Source organism: Lutjanus erythropterus, chromosome 1, assembly GCF_056507025.1.
Source record: "Lutjanus erythropterus isolate fLutEry1 chromosome 1, fLutEry1.hap2, whole genome shotgun sequence".
Lineage (NCBI taxonomy): Eukaryota > Metazoa > Chordata > Actinopteri > Lutjaniformes > Lutjanidae > Lutjanus > Lutjanus erythropterus.
In genome coordinates, this window is record NC_139317.1 from 17578523 (window position 1) to 17600634 (window position 22112).

At 39.2% G+C, this 22112-nt stretch overlaps 1 protein-coding gene across 1 annotated transcript; it reads right to left on the minus strand.

Moving 5' to 3' along the window:
• Positions 1 to 1786: 1786 nt before the first annotated feature.
• gas6 (growth arrest-specific 6) lies at positions 1787 to 20496 on the minus strand. The gene is made up of 15 exons (XM_084715315.1): positions 19870 to 20496; positions 19450 to 19610; positions 15881 to 15905; positions 15720 to 15782; positions 12098 to 12220; positions 10477 to 10596; positions 8953 to 9075; positions 7952 to 8073; positions 7710 to 7828; positions 6194 to 6383; positions 5941 to 6105; positions 5683 to 5851; positions 5336 to 5475; positions 5059 to 5260; positions 1787 to 3923 (listed from the first exon to the last, which is right to left on the minus strand). The coding sequence occupies exons 1-15, from the start codon at positions 19946 to 19948 to the stop codon at positions 3772 to 3774; spliced, it is 1953 nt and encodes a 650-aa protein (XP_084571441.1). The 5' UTR covers positions 19949 to 20496; the 3' UTR covers positions 1787 to 3771.
• Positions 20497 to 22112: the final 1616 nt, after the last annotated feature.

The window sequence follows — 22112 nt, forward strand, 5'->3', positions numbered from 1 at the left end:
ACTCCAGAAAGTTACTGATCTTCTCACTCCCAGCAAATAAGTGAAGTTCCCAAAACTACTTCAAAAAAACTTCTAAAGCTGGCCTTCAGATGCTTATATATTACATATGAATAAGTGTATAGTTGTACACTTGACTGTTTGTTTGTGCACACTCGATAACAGGTCTGTCTCGTCATACTAACTCCTGTATAAGCAATTACAGTAGTAAAAGGGCTTTATTGAAACGTGAACTGGAGAGTAAATGATGCCGATGTTGCCGTTTTATGTTTGTGTGAATCATTTAATATGCACTTTAAAGTCTGTATACATTATTGATGATGCATGTTAACTGCTGTGTAGGATTCTGTAGCTGCTATCAGATACATTATGTATTAAAGAGACACCTATATGTGTAGTCGCTAATGTATTTAAATACATGTTGAGTAAGGGCTTCATCAGAATCTCACATTTAAAAGGAGCAGTTCAACATTTTTAATGCTATCTTTGCTTGCTGATTGTTAAATCAGAAGACTGATACCACTCTCATGTTTGTACAGTAAATATGAAACTATTACTGCCAGTAGACAGTTAGCTTAGCATAAAGTTTGAAAATTGGGAAACGGCTCACCTGGCTTCTCCAGCACCTCTAAAGCTCAGCAATTAACGTTTTTATCTTGTTTGTTTTACAAAGAGAACCAGGAAAACCATTTCTGTGTTTCCAATCTCTGCGCTTAGCTAAGTTAGCCACCTCTGAAGTTACAGATATAAGCGGTGTCAGTCTTCTCATCACTTGGCGAGAAAGTGAATAAGTATTTCCGAGAGTGTCAGACATTGCCTTTCAAAGCTCACATTTCTAAGTATCATCAGTACTACTTGTTATCACTGTATTGTTTAATTTCAAAGTGAGACTATATATGTGACTTTTTAAAGAACACGTTCTCCCTCTTATAAATAAAAAGTTCATTCATGTGCAATAAAACTCTTTTGCTCAGCAAACTCACTGCTACAGTCTTGGTTTAGTTACATGGTGGAAAATGTGAGCAAATCAGCTTTATGACTTGTTTCTACTTGTGCTAGTGTTAAACTACGATTTCACATTCACCTTTATCCCCTAGTTTTTCAATATATTCATATTCTGTAATGGCTGTCTATATAATAGTTTTCAATACTAGTGGCAGAGTCCGCCATTCCCAAGCTGGACTACTGCCTACCTGAGTGCAGTAACATGAATAATGCAAGTAACCAGTATTACCTTTTAAGCATATAATGTTATTACACGGCTTTGAAGGAGATGAATCACAGACCATTGCTAATGGACGCAGCTCTGGAGGAGCAATCAAATCATTTTTATATTAATAAAAGGATTCTAAATTCAAAAGCATTTTTAAATTAATAATTTGTCATATTACTGTTTTTTTTTTTTTTTTTTTTTTTTAGAAAGCAACTAGCCATGTAATACATGGGATAATATACAGTGAGCAGGTCATTATTGCCAAGTAAATCCTGTCAGGGTGATGCAGGAACCCCAACATGAAGCTTACCCCTCACATTATTCCTTACTTGAAGCAGTCACAAGAAATGCAAAATACAATGTATTAGTCACTGTGGTTAATTCTGATCATGATTGTTAATTAAAAAATAACTTTAAAACAAGATATGGTCTCTTCACTGAGGAGGAGCATAAAATACAGTTGAAAGTTGTACTGGGAAGAGGTTAGGACATAAAACTTTGAGTCCGAAAATTAATTGAGCCAGACACAAAAAGCTGAAAATCTTTTTTAACATGACCACACAACATACAAATGCGTTTTTTTGAAAATACAGTTTTACTCTATGATGTTCATACAACTGCTTTTATTTTTGTTTTTAAATAGGATTTTCACTGTTGAGGGAAGTTAAAACTCAAAAAGGCAGACTTCTCTCAGCATTGTACACATACTGGCAGTTAAAAGTGAAAAATAAAAACTAAAGTTCAATATACAACAACAAATGATGAAAATAACAAACAATAACTCGTCAAGCTCTATATTCTGGCATTCATTCATCAGAAAACTAGAAAAAAATGATACATTACAGAGGGAAGAAAAATAACAGCGGAGCCCTTTTGGCATTCTCAATCACAATGCTCCTCTGACATTCTTTTTTTTTTATTGTGTTTTGATTTGCTCAGCACCTATAAAATCAAATTAAAAACTGAGTCCCTAAAGATGTATGATACTTTGATCCCTGACTATTGCTCTCACAGTCTCCCAATTCCCATTTTCAAGAAAAGAATCATGTTTTTTTTTTTGTTGAGAGACTCAGATCACCGTTTGACTTTGGATCAACTTAAATGTGCAGAAAACCTCAGTGAGCATAAGGTAGTGTTTGTTTTCTGTCTTCTACAAAGCATTGTACAGTCACGTTATTTACATATTCAGTATATTACAGCGCACTCTTTTAACTCTCAGTAGCTTGTGTGGTGCGTTCGATGCAGTGCTCACTATCTCTCCATCGTGGAGAGGGCCCCTTCCTGTCTCCCTGTGCTTCTGTGACTCATCTATCATCCTCAGATTGGTATATGGCAGGTATTAACTGTGAGTGGGTGATTCTGAGGGAAAGAAGGGGCCTTTTTGATGAAGATATTGATCGAAGATTATTGAGAATCGGGGTGTCAGTAAGTTCTCTGAAAGGCTGTATTACTCCAAGATGCACAGGTGGAAATGCATAGTGTATTAACTGCAATGAGTACAACATTTCGTTAGGAGAAGCGTTAGCTCTGTTTGAGTGTCGCAGTACTGCACCTTTGTGAAATGATTCACCTATTTGGAGGGAAACTGTTGTGAAGTTTGGGTTGCTTGTTCTTTCTTTGGAGGCACATGGTTGATTTTTAAGGTCGCAGGCAGACATGGAGTGCTACTTTAAGTCGAGAGTAAATCAAGAAAATGGCTTCACACGCAGTCCATCACTGCCTGCAACGATGTGCAAGGTTTTCTACAGAACACAAAGTTGTGCCTAACAATACGTCTCCCTGCTGCAGTGAAGGAGAGAATTCAGCTTCTTAGGGGCAAACATGATTCATTTAGTCCTGAATCAGCCCCTAAGTCATAATGCAGCAAACACTCATGAAGATCTAAGCACCTATTAACACATTTTCTCTGAGTAGGGTAGCTGATGTAGGACTTTTTATCTGGTCCCCATTTATTTTTCTCATTTCATTGGATTTTACATTAGCACTTGATTATTTCAAGCTTTGTGAATGTGGGCCTCAGGTGAGCTGGATGTAAGCAGCATGACCGCAGCCCTATCAGCTGAGTTGCTGCATCCTACAAAGTTCCACTCAGATCTGCATTTAAGCACAGGACGCCAGGCGTAGCAGGCTGACAAGGCCAAACATTTGACACTGATCTGGATAAGGCCCTGTGTGTTCTTGTGGGCTTTCAAGGCTGTGATACATGGGCAGTTTTTTGAGGCAATGTTGTGCAGCATTTATTCCCATAATCTTCTGCCTAGTATAGATGTTGCTCATTGGCTGACTAACTACCATACTGAGTCATTTTACTTAGAATACTGTGAGGTTCCCTGCAAATGCCTCGAGGCAGCAGTAGTGTCATCACAGTAAAAGGACAGGGTGATCCTGGGCTAAGGCTCCAGCTGCACCTTGATACCTGGTCCAGTTGTTTTTTATGTTTACATTCCAATCTAAAACATCTCCCCACTGGTCAAAGCTTTTACAAATATACTGGAAATCTTCCACATTGCCTGAATGAACTGCGTATGGATCAGTTTTTGGCAGACAGAGTGATGCTCTGGTCACTGGAGAGAGTCCAGCAGGGGGCAGGAGTGTGAGCGGATGTCGTTATGTTTGTGGATGGCCTGGTCCAAGTCCAAAGGCCGTCCGTTAACACTGACCTCCATACAGCCGCTGTAGGGTGCTGACACCAGCGTAGACACCAGAGGAACATCTGAGGGGGAGAAATGACAACATGTGATCCAGCAGATGACAAGATGGACTGTGCTGTGTAGGGGCTTTAACTTTCAGCTAACTGTGAGTATGCAAACAGTATGACTCAGTGTGTTGAATTTGTCAGATTCAGCAAACACATTAACCAATAAGATCTTTCGTCAAGTAAACAAGACTATTCTCATCAAGCAGTTAAGTGGCAATTTGGTGAAAAAGTTCTTATGTTTTCTTTCTAGTTCAGGGAATGTTGGAGCTGGGATCCTGAATTATTTACTCAGCTGCCACTCACAGCATAAGTGACAACTATGGACCATAACTTACTGTACATAGTGCAAGGCAGCAAAGTGAGACACTCATAAATATTGGATAATTTAGTCACAGAAGAGCAAAAGAAACTAGCTGAGAATGTTTAGAGAAAGACTGGGAGAGCCTTTTTCACACTTAATTCCCAGTAAATTACTGGAATGATTTTTCAGGCGTCGCTATTGATGTTATCTATTCACATGTAGCTACATTCATGAACATTTGCACCTTTTCACACATGACAAAGCTGTGTTTGAATACATGGGGCAAGATAAAGTCCAGCAGATGGCAGTAATCATGGGTGCTGTAAAGGGAAGTGAAATGTTTCACTCAACACCTGAAAGTGCCATATCCTGGAATACAGAGCTTTTAACCATGACAAGTGGAGCTCCTCTTTCACTATAAAGCTCAGTATATATTAGACCACCAGCTCAAGGCCTGATGTTGAGAACTTTGTGTGTAAAATGTGCATGTTGTGATGCTGGGAACATATTTTTCTTTATTGAGGTAAAATACACAAACAGCCAACAATAACGGGCATGTTACACGAGAAGCTTCTCATATACTGAAAAGAGAACACGTATGACTTCTGTTTTTATATTCTTATGTGCCAATTATGAATCCTTCATTTACATCTGAGTATAAAATCATGTCTGGCAGCTTTAGATGTTTTAACAATTAGGTATTTAACAACTGATAATTTATTAAACTTGTCCTTGCTCCAAGGTACTTGGCATCGCCACTTTTCCTGTATATTGTGCACATAAATCCCTAACATACATTATGAATAACACCCTGCTAAATGTGTACATTATTAATGTAAGTATCCTCACCAGGGAGGCCTCCTATAAAGGTGCTGGACTGTGACAGGAGCTCAGTGGGAACTTGAGCATCTTCACTGCGTCCAGCCTGACCATCGACCAGCAGCAGGGTTTGGTTGCCTGAGATTGTCACCTGGATTTTATGACTGTCACCATCGCAGAGAGGAGCAGGTGAGCTGGCGATGATGACATCACCGACAGACACCAGAATAAACTGAACAAACAGAAGAAGTCAGTTTTGAGTTCAAACAACCTAATTTTGCAAACAGAGAAAGGTTTAAATACTCACATCTCGCCATTCTTCTGTGCCGGGATGATAGTCGGCAAGAGCGATGGAGAGAGGGACTCTGTCTTGGTGAACGAGGGCAAACAGCACTCCAATTGCAGATGTGGGACGCAGGTTCAGCTGGACGCTCAAGTTCTGTGATTCTTAAGTGGTGCGAACAGAAAGTGAAAGAACAGCGGGTCATGAACTTTATCAACAAACACACACAAGGCAAACTGTTGACAAAAGAGGAGGCAATGATGGAGGCCAAGTAACAGTCACCCAAACAAATTTCAGATTGAGTAATTACTTCAGGAAGAAGCAATTAGCCTCAGTTATGCAACAAACACACACACATGAATACACTGTACCATAGCTGATGTTGAAGAGAGCGAAGCCTGTGCCGGGGTAGTACGCTCCAGGATCCTCGGCGCTGAAACACTGCATGTTGTCGTTTGACCGAATGGTTTCTTGTATGGACGTGTCCTCACCAGTCAACCACCTCCACTCCTTCATACAGCCGTCCAGACGTGGGTTCACCTACGTCATAATCACAACAGTTGATAAATATATAAAGAACATCTTGTTTTGGTATCCAAGGAAATACACAAGTGGATACAATCAACCACCTGATTGACAAGGCCGTCCTCTCTGAACGGGACTCCTCCTACGGTGAGGTTGAGCTCATGCATGCCCTTCTTTAGTGTAAACAGATCACCGTTTACTGCAATCTTCATCACGGCTTCCCTGTCAATCTTAATCACTAGGCTCCGCCCCTGCTCCTCCACTGAGATCTATGAAGCAAGGGAAAAATTTAATGAGTGTTCAATCAGCTAATGAAGCTAGTGGTGCGTTACTGTTAATGACAGAAAAACCTCTAACCTTTCTCCACTGGCCGTCATTGACAATGGGTCCGCTGCTGGTCACCCTGCTGACTGTGCCGTACTTCAGCTGCAGCTCCAGCTTCCCATGATGCATTGCCAGCACAATCCATGAGCTATTTAGGTGACCTCCAGCGAAGAAGATGACACCCTCAGGGTCGTACGTGCGGAAGTCAAATTCAGCCGAAAACCTTAAAAGAAAGAAAAGGGGAGCAGAGAATAAGTACAGTTAGTATGACAAAGATGAGATATAGATAAGATAAAATGAGAATAAATATGAAGTAAAGGCAAAGGGAAAGAAGAAAGGACAAGAAAAGAGAGTTGGAGAAAAACATTTCCTTTTAGTGACCAAAATAATGATTGTATTTTTCTACTGATTTATCTGCTATCCTCTTGGCACTCAAACAAAGTGGGTAGCATTTTCCCAGCTAATAATAGAATTGTTTTTTTTAGAATTATCTGATACAAGTTCACAAAGTGACTATGTATGGTAAAAAACACTTTTCCCTTTCAAACGAATCCATTCTTGGGCTTGGATTTACACTTTGAGGGGCCATTCAGACTGTTGTATCAATCAATGTATCAAATCAAATTTCCAACTGGGTTAGATTAAAACATAATGTTAAATTATGCTTGGTCATTAAACACCACAGAAAAAAGCCAACTTGAGGCTCACTACACATGCATCACTAATACATACAAATCAACAAACATGCAGAAAGTTCGGCAACAGGCTTTGAGCTTGGTACCCTGCGAAAACTTCAGTCAATGTTCTCAATTTCTGTTTCTTGTACTTAGATATGCTAGGTGATTGTCTATGTTGAAAGAAAATAAAATTCTTAAGATGGTTTAAAGATGTTGCTGGGGGACCTGTAAAAGTGACATACATATATAGTCATATCTTAAGTTAACTAATGTTACAAAACATCTGATAAAAACATCAAAACAAAACATTACATTAAAAATATTAGCAAGTTAATCTACATTAGTTGTTAGCTAGCTAGTTAGCCAGCTGTTTCGCTAACTTGAAATGTGACATATACATTGCTGTTACAGGTGCCCCAGCAATACCTTTTCATTATCTTCAAAATCTGATTTTTGTTTCAACACAGATGAGCCTTGCATATATCTAAGAACAGGAAACAGAAAAGGCAAAACTTGACTGCGGTTCTGCCAGACACCGAGCTTGCTCAACAGTTACTGGAGAAAGCAGCAAAAACGGTGTGGGACTCTGCAGTTCCTCAGGCAGCAGTGAGATAGTTTGTTGCCATAGTAATACTTGATACTTCCGTTAATGCGTTCTTGTTACCACATTTAGTGTTGTTCTCGGAAATAATATAAAAAAACACATTAATTTCTATATTCATCTACACATAAAAACAGTCTTTCCATCCAAGAGTTGTGATCATTTGATCACTTATTTATCTTTATATTTAAGGTAACTAAGGTATAAATATATAGACGGTGTGCAGTTTTTGTTAGGAGACAACTGATGAGTATCAAAACGACTTTCTCACCCAGTTTGAATCCTCCTGCGAAAGCGCAGCCTCACCACTGGCACACCGCTGAACATGCGGCCCAGATAAAGGGAACGAGAGTTCCTCTTCAGAGACGGCGTCATACAGGGAGTTAAAGGCTGTGAAGACAAGGCAATTTGGAAATAACGCTGGAGATAAATATAGTTTATAGTTCACATTTAACAACAAATGTGAAAATTAAACTATGCTGTTTAGCATTTGCCACAGTTCATGTATTTCACCTTACAGCTCCTGAGGTCCTGGCTCAGCTTCATGCCCTGACGACCATCACAAAAGCAACGGAAACTCCCTGGAGTGTTGAGACACTCCTCTGCACACACACCCGCCTCACACTCATCCACATCTGACAGGTAACAGAGACATTGAAGAGATAGAAGACAAGGAGAGATGACAGTCAGTTACAGAGAAGCAGAACGTTCAAGAGGTTATCAGAGTTGCATTAGTGGAAGAATTAGTCAAAACATGAACTAAAAAAAAACATCAGTTCCACAAACATGAAAAAAAGCATTTGATGTCTTTCCTGTCAACATATCAAGAAATGAAAACAACACTTGAGTCAAGTGGACTTTGACGTTAACTGGTGGTAAGTCCCTGTTCCATATACAGCCTTACAAGGCCATGAAAAGATTGTCTGTTATAAATGTTCATTCTCAAAGGAGCTAGACACTGAGGTTATGAAAAGTCTGGTTTCCACTGCAGAGCAAAAACAGGACACACAAGTGATAAATGACTTTGTTATACGTCTGTGAATTCTCATGCAACATTTTTACTAACAGACCTGATGGCTGTGGTTACTGATCTTATTATGTTATCTTACTGAATGCCAAGATAACATTTTTGGACTTTGGACAGTAAGCTAATGCCTCTTGGGATGAATTATGGGAAAACGTGAGATTAAACATGTTTGACATACCATATTCAAGATCAAGGCTACTTAAAGATTTGGTTTGATGGTGCTCCTGTGATTGTACAGATGGATGTTTTCATATGTACCAATCTGTCTGTATCTGTGTGTTTCACCCCTGAAAGTAATTTTTTCTGAGATGGCATGGAGACGGTGACCTGTTACCTACTTTTACAGAATTTCTCTGAATGTCTTTGCATTCCTTTCCTGACCCCCACAACACAGCTGCATGAGGTCCTGCTGAGGCTGAAGCTGATCCTCAGTCACTTCTCATGAAACTGTGTGTTTGTGTGTCTTTGTGTGTTTATAAACACTTACCAACACAGCTCTTGGTTTCATTGTCATAGACATAACCGATATCACACAAGCACTCGTAGCTGCCCTCCTTATTCTCGCACCGTGCTGTTCCACACACAGCTGGGTCCTCACACTCATCCACATCTGAAAGAAACAAAATGCGGTCAGCTGGACAAGTACCAAGAACAGTACTTACTAGTATAGTAAGACTGTGAAGTCAACTTCTCAGCTGGAAGGACATGATCTGAGGAGATTATTTGTACGTTTGGTGTAAGGAAAAAATATGTTGGAAAGAGACACCAAACACCTGAATTGGAATAACTGGAGAAGTGAAAAATTAAAACCAGCCACAAGACAGATGCCAGTAAACTCTGGCCCTGATTGGTTAACCACTTGAATTAAATTTACTCCAAAGCAATTTAGAATAATTATATAAACATATTGATTATTTCATACAGTTTGTAAACATTGCATATATATCAGAAAGATTGTGAGAGGCATCTCATCCAGTTGTTTTCTATCTGGATGAGACAAGTGAGACTGCTGCATAATAGTCTCAAAATCAAAAAACATTTTATAAAGTCAGTCTAACATTTGGTTATGTTGTCAGTTATAGTTGACTAATGAATGTAAACTTGCCACTGTAGGAGGTCTAATGTCCTGAAAGCTTTACAAGTGATTTCATGTGTGTTGTATTGATGTATGTGTTTTCTTTAATGATTTACTTTAATGATTAGAGAGGCTGCTTTCAGTTTTGTTTCCATGAATGCAATAATGTCATGCAGCAAATACTGTGGGACATGTAAGCAGCAAACACCTCATAAACACAACATAGGATCCACCTGGAGAGCTTGCAGCATTCAACATAATTTACAAAGTAATATAGCCTCGATGGATGAGTAGAGGTGCAGGTGCAGGTCTCCAAATCAGAGAAAATAATACGTTTGGGTGGGTGGCAGGTGAATGATTTATCCACACATGCAAATTTGAATGATCTCAGAGCCAATCTGCACATCACTAATAAGTAACCACGCTTACACAGAAATAAATATTTACACCATTTTTAGAGGTTGTAGCATTAAATCAAATGGAAATTTCAAAATATCTTTTTATCATGATTTTATACACATTTCTTTATGTGGAAAGCTACAACACTAAACCTATGTGCATTTAAACTACTACTGTTTGCACAACATGAGTGTGTAATGTTAGACCTACAGGGTCTGTGATGTTGAAGGGTTTTTGCCTAATTTATTAACTGAACAATTTATTCTTTATAGACTTGCAATAATAATTACATTGCAAGACAGAATAACACTGCTTTGGATTGCTACAGAGACTCCAACCACAAAAACACCCACATTCAAAATAACTGCAAATTAACATTAAATACAACATTAACTGCAGAAATAACATATATATTTCTATAGTGTGCATTGAATTCTAAATTGTTAAAATACAGACTGAGTCAAACAAAGTGTTTTTTGTGTTGTACTGACATGATTCCAGTTGTTACATGATGTGCATCCATGGTTTGTGGCTTACCATTACACATGTGGCGTCCTACCAGCATGTAGCCTTGGTGACAGGAGCAACGGTAACTGCCCATAGTGTTGTTGCACTCATGGTCACACCCTCCATTTCTCTTGTTGCACTCGTCGACATCTGCAAATTGGACAGTGGTACAGTCAATATGAACACAGGAAAAACATCATCATGGGCTGTGTACAGCTTTGGGTTGTTTGGCTGGAGTCAAAATTTCCCACAATTCAGGATCAGACTGTACTTAACATAAATGATGCATTTTAAGTCTGAATAGGAGTGCACAGTGTGAAGTTCGGTGCAGTTTGAAAAGCTCCCTCAGTGTAAATGTCCTATGCATTTGTTAGACGCCTTGCAAATAACCAACACACTATGTCACTGTGGCTGAGTGTTGCAGTTGAGTGTTTAGGAGGAGTGCGGTCGTCAAGTGGAAAAGACTCAGACCGAGTCAAACTGAATCTGTTTTGGTTTCCTCTCACAGTAAGGTGGCAGCATGAGTCACAGTGGAAATGTGTGGAATGGTGGCTGTGCCATAAATCAGAGAAACGTGTTTCCCTCTCCCTCACAGTGTGCCTGTATAAATTATGTGTGCTTTCCAGTTCCTGCTTATGCACTTAATATTTGTTACATTTCCCTTCTAAAAGTAGAATCCTCTAACATTCACTTCCTTCAGAGGAGATGCAAGCTTCCCCTCACATGTATACACAGTAACAAGCTTTGACCTCTAAACAGACACACTGATTCCCATCAGGAATCTGTTCCTGTACATGCAGTTCATATTGAACTGACACACCATTCACACATCATCAACAGCAACAACAGCAACAACAGTTGGATATTAGAGAGGTATGTCAACAATAGGAATGATTTACACCAACAAACATTCATTTAATCTAAGAATAGTTCTGACCAGAGTTTAGCAAAACAAAGCTTAAAACGAGTAAATTACAGGTTTAAAATTCTTTCTGGTCTGTTGCGCAATTAAAATTTAATCTCAACAGGGTTGCATATGTCCCCTAACTTTCTTCAAGGAACTTAATTATTTTGCTCAATCCATTTCAATACAGCAGCCATTTTAAAAGTTAAACCTCCTCAAGTGCAAGTTTTAAGTTAATACTGGATCACATTTTAAATTGTTGGTTGTTGTTGTTGGTTCAGTAGATATAAATGTAATCTTGGCTGAGAATAAAAACTAACTTGAGGTTTAAAGAGAGGTTTGAATTTAATCTTTCTTAATTTTGACCTAATTTAAAAGTTGGGTGCAACATAATTTAAAGTTTAACAATAATTTAATCGTGTGTAAAAATGAATCCTTGTCGGTACAACACAAGACAACAAAAGTTACACTTGTAAGATGAAAGTGAAACACTGGAGGTGGAGTTTTGAGTGGTCATAATAAAACAAATTTAAAAAAACACCATTTACATTAATATTAAAAGAAATATTAATAGTAATTTATTTGTCTATCAGTGGACAGGACAGGTGTTGTCAGTACCAAGGTCACAGTGACTGTGACGTCTGATATGACTCTGAATGATGGTGCATAAAGTTCAGCCTCTGCTGGGCTGCAGCACACAGTGTCCACCTATATACCCTCTATCACTTCCCATTGTGATGACTGTACCTTTCTCACATCTGGCTCCAGTCCAGCCCGTGAAACAGTGACAGATAAAGTCGCCCTTTTTGTCCTCACAGCGCACCGTACCTCTGGCATTACAGGGAGGTGGGGAGCATTGGTCTGGAATATCTTAAAGTATAAGAAAACAAAGACAGACACAGACACACAGGAAGAACTGTTATTATTGCTTTTAAATTGTGTCAAACGGGATGCATACACTGAGTGTAACTGAATACTGATACCAGACAGAGGAAGGGCATCTCTCATGTTCTGCATATCAGGAGTTCAATATAAATAGCCTAATGCTGGCTAAGCTCTGTGAGAGATGTCCTAATTCCATCCTTGCCAGCATACCTGTCCTCTAGCTCACAAAAAACAGGATCAAATAATATTCAACCGTCTGTTCATTTTTGTTTGTCCTATTTTTGTATTAGATAATGTCACTTGAGCCCTCTCTTTCACTCCAAGCTTGTGTAAGTGAGCACATGTGCAAATGTTTTCTCTCCCCATCCAGTTTTCTTTTCCCAGCAGTGGAGTTTGAACTCAGGCTAACATGCCCAGACTTGTTGAGCAGTTGGAGAAAGAAAGGACAGTGTCTGGAGAAAATGAGGGGAACAGGAGAGAGATAAGCTCACACGCAGTACACGGTATCTTAATTAACTTTGTTAACAACTGAACAAATTGTGATACTACAGTTTACACTGGGCAAATCACCAATAAAAAAGCATTTTGAAAAGATCTCTTACCATTAGTGAAATATTCAGTATTTTAAGTGATGGAAGCTTATACTAACAATCTTTCAGCGCTTTGGCCATATGGAGACCCACAGCAGACTCACTTTGACAATAAATCAAGTGGCAAAATTAAATCAGTATCAATTACACATACACCATCAATTTAGAAAATTAATAAAGACTCTGAAACATAAAAGAAGGGCTTCCAGCAAGGTGAAGATGCTAGCTGTTCATCAGTTCTTACAAAATGCTACCTGTAAACTAGAGCCAGACTGATATATTAGTTGATATTATAAGGCCAATTGTGGCCTATCACATACACCCATAGCTTGTTTTTACAAAACATAATGCTGATTGCTTTTACTTTGTTTAAGTTCAGTTTTATAGGCAGCATTTTATGAATTTCACTGTTTCAGTGCCATGATGTAATTTTGGACAATAAGTTGTTAAACTGTAAAATATCCTACCTCCATCTTTGTATTGATCAGGCTCTACTATAATCCTACAAAAACTGGGTTCTGTGAACTACAACAATACTAAAAATGCATTTAAAGACCCCTCCAGTGAAAATCACTTTTTTTAATCTTGTTAACATGTCAATGCAGTGTTTTTCACGTTACAAGACATATCAGGAGTGAAATAAGCAGTAAACACCATGTCTGAGAATTTCTTGCTTTGAAATTGCAGTGAGCAAGGGCCATCTCAAAAAACGGATTCAGTCAGGATAGGTATATGACAACCTAAACCTAAAGAACCAGATCTGTTACTTTGATTAGTTAGCAAACCAGAGGAGACACCAGGTGGAGCTAATTTGGGGTTATGGTGGGGGTTGGGGGTGTGAGGTGTGTGGAGAGGGCAGGGACCATTTGCATATTCATCATCCTTGAATACCAAATGAAGGCAAGGTGTAGAGCTATAAGGAAGCCATTTAAACAAGGTATTTCATCTTCTTTTGCAAATAAAAAAAAAAAAAAAAAAAAAAAAAAAATCAGACATTTTATATTCTTTACAACATGATTGGAGGTGAACTTAATGGTGTTTTATCAGGTTAAATGTTCTCTAAAATAAGTTACATCTTAGTCAGCTTATTGTATAGAGGTGGTAATTGCTTAAAAATATCATCAATATCAGAACCAGTATCAGAATTGTACCTGTACTAGCACATTGCTGTAGATGATTCATTGTACACACCCATATTAATGCATTTTACTTATTTTAGCTAAAAGTCTGTTAACTGTGTTAGTTACTAGCAAATCATGAATCGCTAGTTATTTTATAATCATTTTTCCTATATATTTGTAAAAATGCTTGTTGTAATTAAAGGACTAGTGTGTAGGATATAGTGGTACCTAGTGGTAAGTTTGCAGATTGCAAACACTTCATCCCACTCTCCCATTCTGGTATACTGTAGAGACATGGCAGTACAAAATGGTGGTCTCAGTGTGAGAGGACCTGCACCCTCTGTAGATATAAACTGCTTATTCTAAGCTAATGAACACATAACGATTGTTATTTTCAGGTGATTATACAGTAATGAAAACATACTTATGAATATAATATTTCATTTATGCCATATTCTGCCAATAGATCCTTGTAAATCTTACACACTGGACCTTTAAGTGAGGCAAATTTTCTAGCTTTGATGTGCAGAAAAATCCTTTAGTGGATGCAATATGGTCAACTGGTCAAATTGACCAAAGCTCTTGGTTAGTGATCTATGAGCTAGCAGGGGGTAACCACAACAGGCTCATTTGTTTCCTCTGCTTAAAAATTTTAAAGGTCCCTTAACAGCACATCAATGTAATTTCATTTAATAAGCACACACTATGGGGACACAATATTTGGGCAAGCCCTCCAAAGTTTACAGACCAGCAACAATTCATGTCATATACAGTATAAGCTACAGAGTGGGTGAATGTTTTTTTTAATGACTCTACTGCAGGGCAATTCACAAAACATCCCTATCTCAAACTGCAGACTAAGGGAACAGAAACAGGCAGGAATGGGAGACTAAACACTGTCTGCTGTGCTTACAATGAAATCCATCAGCTTTTAGTCAGTGCAAATATGAAGCCAAAACATGCCATGTTTATAGCACTGTATGTCCATAATATTTCACAAATGGAATCAGTGGAATGTCATGATCTGCTCTGATACTGGCACCCACCCACCACCGGTCTGCAGTGAGACAGATGGGCAGAGATTTGCAGTGAGACAGAGAGAAGTGGTGAGAGAGATAGCCTGTGTGCTGACAGATAGATAAAAAGGGAAAAAAAGAGCTGCCGTGCCACAATGCTGCAGCTGAGTCATGCAACACCCCCCCCGAGGTTCCTCAGCCAATAGCAGCAAAGCCGGGTCGGTCCCTGTATCCTGATGCAGCAAAAATCCTGTGCTCCACTCACGTCAGACGTTTTTTTATACGTCACTCCTCCGCGGAGCCAACTCACGAAGAAGCTGGTGCAGTCACCCGGAGTGGGAGTGAGTGAATATGTGACGACTGAAGGGGTGTGTTGCTCATTCACCAATGTGCAGCATCACTGTAGCAAAGTGCTGCAATGTTACTCATCGGTACCTGGGCTCATGCACATAAAGCGCAGTCAGTGTCACAGAATCAATTAAGTGTGTCTGACCTGGAGTTGCCAAAGATATTCAGCACGTTTTCATCATCTTTGATTCTTCTTCCTTCTCTACTTAGAGATACTATGAGTCTGAGTGTGATGCAGAGCAGAGATACTGCAGTGCAGCCCAACCCCACAGTGCAACTACTCTCAGGATGTAATTATACTTACACAAGAAAGACAGAAATGAAGGCTGAGAAAAGACAGTTTGTTCACATTTGTGCCATTAAGCTCTAAAATTAATTCAGCAGACAGATAAGAGGGGATAAAACTTACTGTGGACACATGTAATCAGATCCTGTTTCTTCTTTTCAGCATCTCCAAACTTTTCCACACAGGCTAGACAGAAACAAAAATGAGATTATAACCATATAATCAGTAAAGCCGGTTATTATGAGATGAGATGAAGAGTTTTAGTAGTCAGAATGATAACTTACCTAAATACTTGGGATAGAAGTAGTCCTAAATCAGGGAGGAGTGATGGAAAGAGAGAGGTATGAAGTTACATGGGCGTATAAACAGAAAATCTTAACAGAACAAGATAATCTAAATAAATGCTTAAAATTAGTAGTGGGCTCCTGTTAATACTTGATATAATCCAGGATTTGGTTTTGTTTCATACTGATCTCTATGCTTATAGTCAAGGGAGTAAAAAGCAACTAATAAACAACCATTAATTTAGACTACGACATTTTCCTGTGTGTGTTTAGTATCCAGAGATTACAAAATGATTACTCTGTAATCTGTGTGTGTACTTTCTCTAATGGGTGCGGCCCATTGCCAAAGGCTTCCTGAGAATTCTCTGCATTCCTAATAGTAGTAGAATCCCTCCCGCCTCCTGGCTGCAGTGATCCTCCACATGTAGGTCAAAATTTGGGAAGATCTACCAATGGAAAGACTGGATCTAACAGAACACAGACTTTCTGCTGCAGTAGGAGTCAGATGCAGCAGGCTGAGGTGAGACAAGTCACTAATACAAAGGTCTGCTAGAGCTAGAAACATATTAGACGTTATAAAGCCTGATTACACCCCTGATATGATGCAATGACTGATTTGCAAAGGTCAGTCAGATTTGGTTAAGACGTGGTGTGGTCCCAGTACTAGTTTGGTGCTATTTATAAACTAAGCCCTCACATAAGAGTCACTTGTGAGTCAGTTATTGGCTATCTGCCCCTCTTGAAAGGTCACCTAACAAATAAGAGACCACTAACTTAAGGATGCCAAGTATAATGATGATTATCCAGGAACACCCCACTCTCCCTGGCTCTGCAGAACTGCAGCAGAAGAAAATGCAGAGTCAGAGACGGGCACTATCAGAATGAATAATGCAGCTATGAATGAGACTGCAGCTTTGTGGCACGACACGTTAGACAACTACAGGCACGCAAACTCCATTCTGCTGGAGATGTGCGTCCATCTGATTTAAACTCAACCAGACGGAGTGTCACCTGACATCACCTTTTCCTCTGAACCCAGCTCAACTTCGCTTTAATCCTCCCGCCCTCAGTCGTCCCTCTGCTCCCCAGTCTCTCCAACTGGCTAATCTTACGCATAATCTCTGAGTCATCGATTGCCTCATTCACTCCCTCTCCGCTACAATTCAAAAAAGCAAAACTTAAAGAGTAAGAGTGTCCGTTAAAGAGCACAGCATCGCCAGACAACGTCAACAAATACTAATACCGTTAAGAATCGATTCAATAACAACAAGAACATTCAGCTATGTCAGGGGATACTTCTTGTTGTTATTTCTTTACAGCATTAGCATTTTAAAAAGGGGTTATAGCAAGAGTCTGTGCTAATGCTACAACAACTAATCAATTAATTGATTACTTATTTGAAAGAAAGTAAGGTGCCAACTATTTTTTTGAAAACTGATTAATCATTTCAGTCATTTTCAAGCAAAAATCCCTAATGAAAATACTTGTTTTCCGCACTACACCATTTTACTGAGCAACATTCACACACACTGACACATGCAACACAATGCACACAGATGTAAAAAGAAAAGCCCGATCGATATATAGGTGGACCAATATTATCAGCCCGATATTGGCCAATCAAATCAACTATCAGTCTATATTGGTATTAGCATTTATGTCGTCCAATATTTGCCAATATGACACCGTTTTTCTTTATCATCAGCAATTTATCCATATTTAATGCTTTTTCTTATTTCATGTTCACTATATACATATATCTTGCTCTATTAGTTTTTTCATAGCAAAAACTGAGTGTTTATGTATATTCTATATTCTTTATAAAGAATGTTAGCCAATATATCGATATCTTAATTTTCAGCTCCCTAATATCTGAACTGGCATCGGCCCCAAAAATCCAGTATCAGGCGGCCACTAGTTAAAAGCCTTAAAACTCTACACTGTCAGCCAATAAATGAATACACTCACTCACCACATTCTCTAACACATTACGTTATTTATAACTCTGCAACTTGTTTCCATATTGAGCACATACTATATAGTATATATTCAATAGGCTTATGCATTCACATGGATGGAAAGACTAATCTGTGCATTCATGAATGAAGAATGGAAACTAATCTACAGTGTGATGGAATTTGTTTGTTGATAAACATCAAATAGGAAAAAGAGGGTGGGAGCATGTATACAGATTAGTGAGGCAATGAGCATTACTGTGCTGAATGAAACGCATTTCTTACCCCGTGTTCATTCCTACAAAACAGCTCAGCTACAAATCGGCTCCCAGACAAACCAATCACAATCAGAAGAAATTGTTTGCATCACTAACATGCATTTGTGTGTAGGGGATATGCAGAAGTAGACATGTGAAGACATACAAATAGTGAGAGGAGAGATGGAGAAAAGATAACCAGGTGTTTCCTATATTTGGCAGGGCCCTAAGCCAAGCAGATCTCCAGTAGACAAGGCCAGATTTCAGCAAATGGAATATATTTAAGCCAGAAAGGAGACACATGATGAGAGGCTGCATGTGTTTATGTGTGCATATAAATATGATAGGGGGTGTAGGCATAGCAGTGTCTTCACTGAAAGTGTATTTCATAAATTAAAGCTTAGTCACACTGACTCACTGTCTGTCACAGAAACAAACAAAAGAAGAAAACATGCCTTTGTCTTTTAACATGGGAATATTATGTACACTGACAGCTATCAGCGCTCTGGACTTATTGGAGCATGAACACCAGCAGCCCAGACAATGAATCATTAGTCTAGTGCTACATTACCGTCATCAATTACCAGTCAATATGAACATGTTGTAAACAACCTGACCTGACAGGTTTAGGTTTTCTGACCAATACCAGGATGGCAAAAGCTACTATTTGGGTTCATAAAGTGGTAATAGTGGTTTGACTAGTTAAAGGAACAGTTCACCCCAAAATCGAAAATAAATATTTTACAGACCTGTGGTGCTTTTTACACATCTGGACTGTATTGATGTGAGCTGCAGAGTTTTGGAGATGTCTGCCTCGTTCTGAACAGTTTCATGTAAGAATTACTTTCTTTCTATGGCATACAGAAAGTAGTTCCTAAATGTATCTGCTCACAACAAGGTCTGTGGATTATATCAAGTAACTGAATAAGGATTTTTGGAAGGAGACATTGCTGTTGAGTTTTTCAAAATAGGGCTGCATCTAACAATTAGCTATAGTTTACACACATCATTGGCAATTCATGAAATAGTTCACAACCAATCAATTAAACAATTAATCTTGGCAACCCTGCTTTCAAATGTTTTTTTGTGTCAAAACTCTGCTGCTCACACCAAAACTATCTAGATGGATAAACAAAACTAAGTCCATATGAAGAATATGTATATTTGATTTTGGTGTGAACTGTCCCTTTAACAGACTTCACTGAGTTTTGAGCACTGCAGTACCTCAATGGAGAAGAAGCCAGGGGAAGGTGTGGTGCTGTGGTTGTGCTTTGGAGAGGAAACCTGCATGCACCCTTGACTGAAAACCACAACTTTAATGGTGTTGGTTTGGGGCCAAAATTTATAAGACACTCACCGTCTCCGGGTCGTTTTCAAACACTTCTCTGGCCTCCTCTTTGGTGCACCTTTCCTCCACACACTCCCTCTCCAAGTGTCCTTGCTTCGTCTCCTCGAAAACTTGATTCGCTCGCCTGTGTCTGCTCAGAAACTGGTTCGCCTCTTGGGGAGACAATGAAACTAAAAAAAGACAAGAAAGACACCCCCCCAAATACATTAATTAACCTAGAAGAGTAAGAGAAGGTCAAACAACTGTAGAGTTAAGCAATATTTTGGCTCCCAAAATCGAAAACACTGAGAAAATGTTGCGAAACATCTGCAGTTAAAGCCCCGTTAATGACGCTAATAACTGAGGCATGTATCATCAGCAGCCACAACACAAATGTCAAAGGGGACTTAGCTTTAGCTTTAGCCACCTAGCATGTGACTGTTTACTTACTGCTGTCGGACCAGCGGACAGCCAGCAGCAGTATGAGCAGGGCTGACGATGAAAGGGACTTTGTCGGGGTCAGCCGCATTGTTTCACCGCTGCGTCTGAGCCAAGCTTGAGAAACTTTCTCTTGTCCCGTCTTGCAGTCTCTCTATCCCCCCACTTTCTGCCCGTCTCTCAATGTCACTGCTGTCCGCACGGAGCCGAGGCTAGCGGTAGTAACGTTAGTGCGAAACACTGCAGGTATTCAGGTGCTCGTGCCGACCGTTGGCCGTCCGTTAACGTTTCCGATGTTCAATCACTGCCGCGGTGGAGCTAAACTGTCGTGTGTTTCTCCCGCATATCGCTCATAGTAACACCGCAAACACCGTCCTGTATTCTCTCTGCGGTTCAGCTCGTCCCCATTGCGGTGTGTACTTTATGTTTTGACCCTCCTCTTTGGTGTTGAGCCCTCTCTAGCCGGACTGAGTCCCCTCTCTGCGGAGAAACGCTGCGCGGCTCTGCTGTTGCTGCTGCTGCTGCTGCTGCTTCAGGAGGGGGAGTAGCTCTGAGAAAAGTGCAGGCAGGAGTTTGTAACGATGCGGACACCTCTCCCTCATCCCTCCCTCCCCTCCTTCACCGTGTGTGCGCACCCATGATCAAATTGCTAAACTTACAAAAAAAAAAAAAAAAAAAAAAAAAAAGGGATTAAAAAAATGCTTACGGATGCTGCTTTAAATCAGTGGTTCTCAAGTACGGGTTCGGGGACTTCTTGGGATCCGTGGCACCTTGCCAGCGGGTCCGTGAAAAGTTTTCAGGTTCATTTTCAAGATTAGCTAGAGAACGCAATTTCTGAAGAAAAGGCCTGCATCAGTCCTTATTGTTGAAAAGCTGACGCTGAACTGCATTGCTGCCTTGAAAATTTGAATAACATGTTTGAATGATGGGGAGTATTTTAAGGTTGGTTCAAAGGCTAAGACTAAACTGAATTGCTGCTCAATAATAACGATTTAGGAATTATGTAATATATTTTAATATTTGTTGAATGCCTGACACTAACCTAAACTACTATGGAATAACACCACTAATGTAGGAATGATGTTGAATATTTTATTAGAAAGGCTGATGTTAAGCTGAACTGCTGTTGAAAAATATAAATAATGTTGGAATGAAACTGACACTAAACTGAGTTGTTGTTGAGTAATACCAGTAATGTAGAAATGATATAAAATGATTCACTATTTGTTGAAAAACTGACACCAAACTGAATTGCTGTTGAAAAATACCAATAATGAAGGACTGCTGTGGAATATTTTAATGTTTGTTGAAAGGTTGATGTTCATTGATAGATTACATTCCAATAACCATCTGTAATTAGTTCTGGTAGATTGTACCATAGAAAGAAAGTAGTTCCTACATGAAACTGCTCACAACAAAGCCTGTGGAATATCTTGAGTTAACGGGGTCATGATGTCTGCAAAGAGACATTGCTGATGATTTTTTAAACTTATATTTTCGATGGTTTGAGCGATTGGAGAGAAGGCAGACTCTACAGCTGACATCTCCAAAGTTAAGTCCAACTCATACCAAAACAATCTAGATGGATAAATAGCACTACAATCCAGAGGGAAATATGTATTTTTGTCCCTCTAGGGTGTCTTTACAGTGGAGAAAACATGGTGCAATGCCAACAGAGAAAATGTGATACTAGGGTGGCCTTTTTATGTTCTTCCCTGCCCCTCAAACAGCCTGAGTCTGCCTCTGGGAGGCAGAGTTAATTGTGTCTGACTGTATAACATAGTTCGGGTGCGTTAGTCTCCAACAATACATCATATTTTATGATTTTTAAAATATTTTGAATAGTATTTAAATCTCTATCTCTAAAGTAGACCTGAGATCTTCTCTCTCCACTTTGGTGATGGAATCATATCAGTCATCACACAGTTTAAAAAAAACCCATAACTTTCACGGCAGTTTATCTTAGACCCGTTACTTATTTTTCCAGATAGTTTTTCTTTCTGTTTTGTTTTTCCTGAATCTTGGGTGACAATCAGTTCCTGTTTTGACAGTCTCATTTCTTCACATTTCAACCCACATCCGTCATGTTTTTGCTTTTTGTGTTTCACTTGTTTTTTCCTCTGAATTCCCACTCCTGTATCTAGGCCAATTAGGCTAAAGTGTGTCACATGTTGAAGTTATTCTGTTTTATGTCATACTGGGTTACAAAAACATGATCATTCTAACATAATAATAATGATAAAGAGATCATGATA

What these genes read in the sequence shown, in the direction of transcription:
- gas6 (XM_084715315.1), bottom strand. Translation starts at nt 19,948, where the DNA reads ATGCGGCTGACCCCGACAAAGTCCCTTTCATCGTCAGCCCTGCTCATA. An exon ending in AGGACGCCACATGTGTAATG is followed by an intron (nt 9,076 to 10,476) that starts GTAAGCCACAAA and finishes TGTTTCTTTCAG; the next exon opens with ATGTGGATGAGTGTGAGGAC. An exon ending in GCACAGAAGAATGGCGAGAT is followed by an intron (nt 5,261 to 5,335) that starts GTGAGTATTTAA and finishes CTGTTTGTTCAG; the next exon opens with TTTATTCTGGTGTCTGTCGG.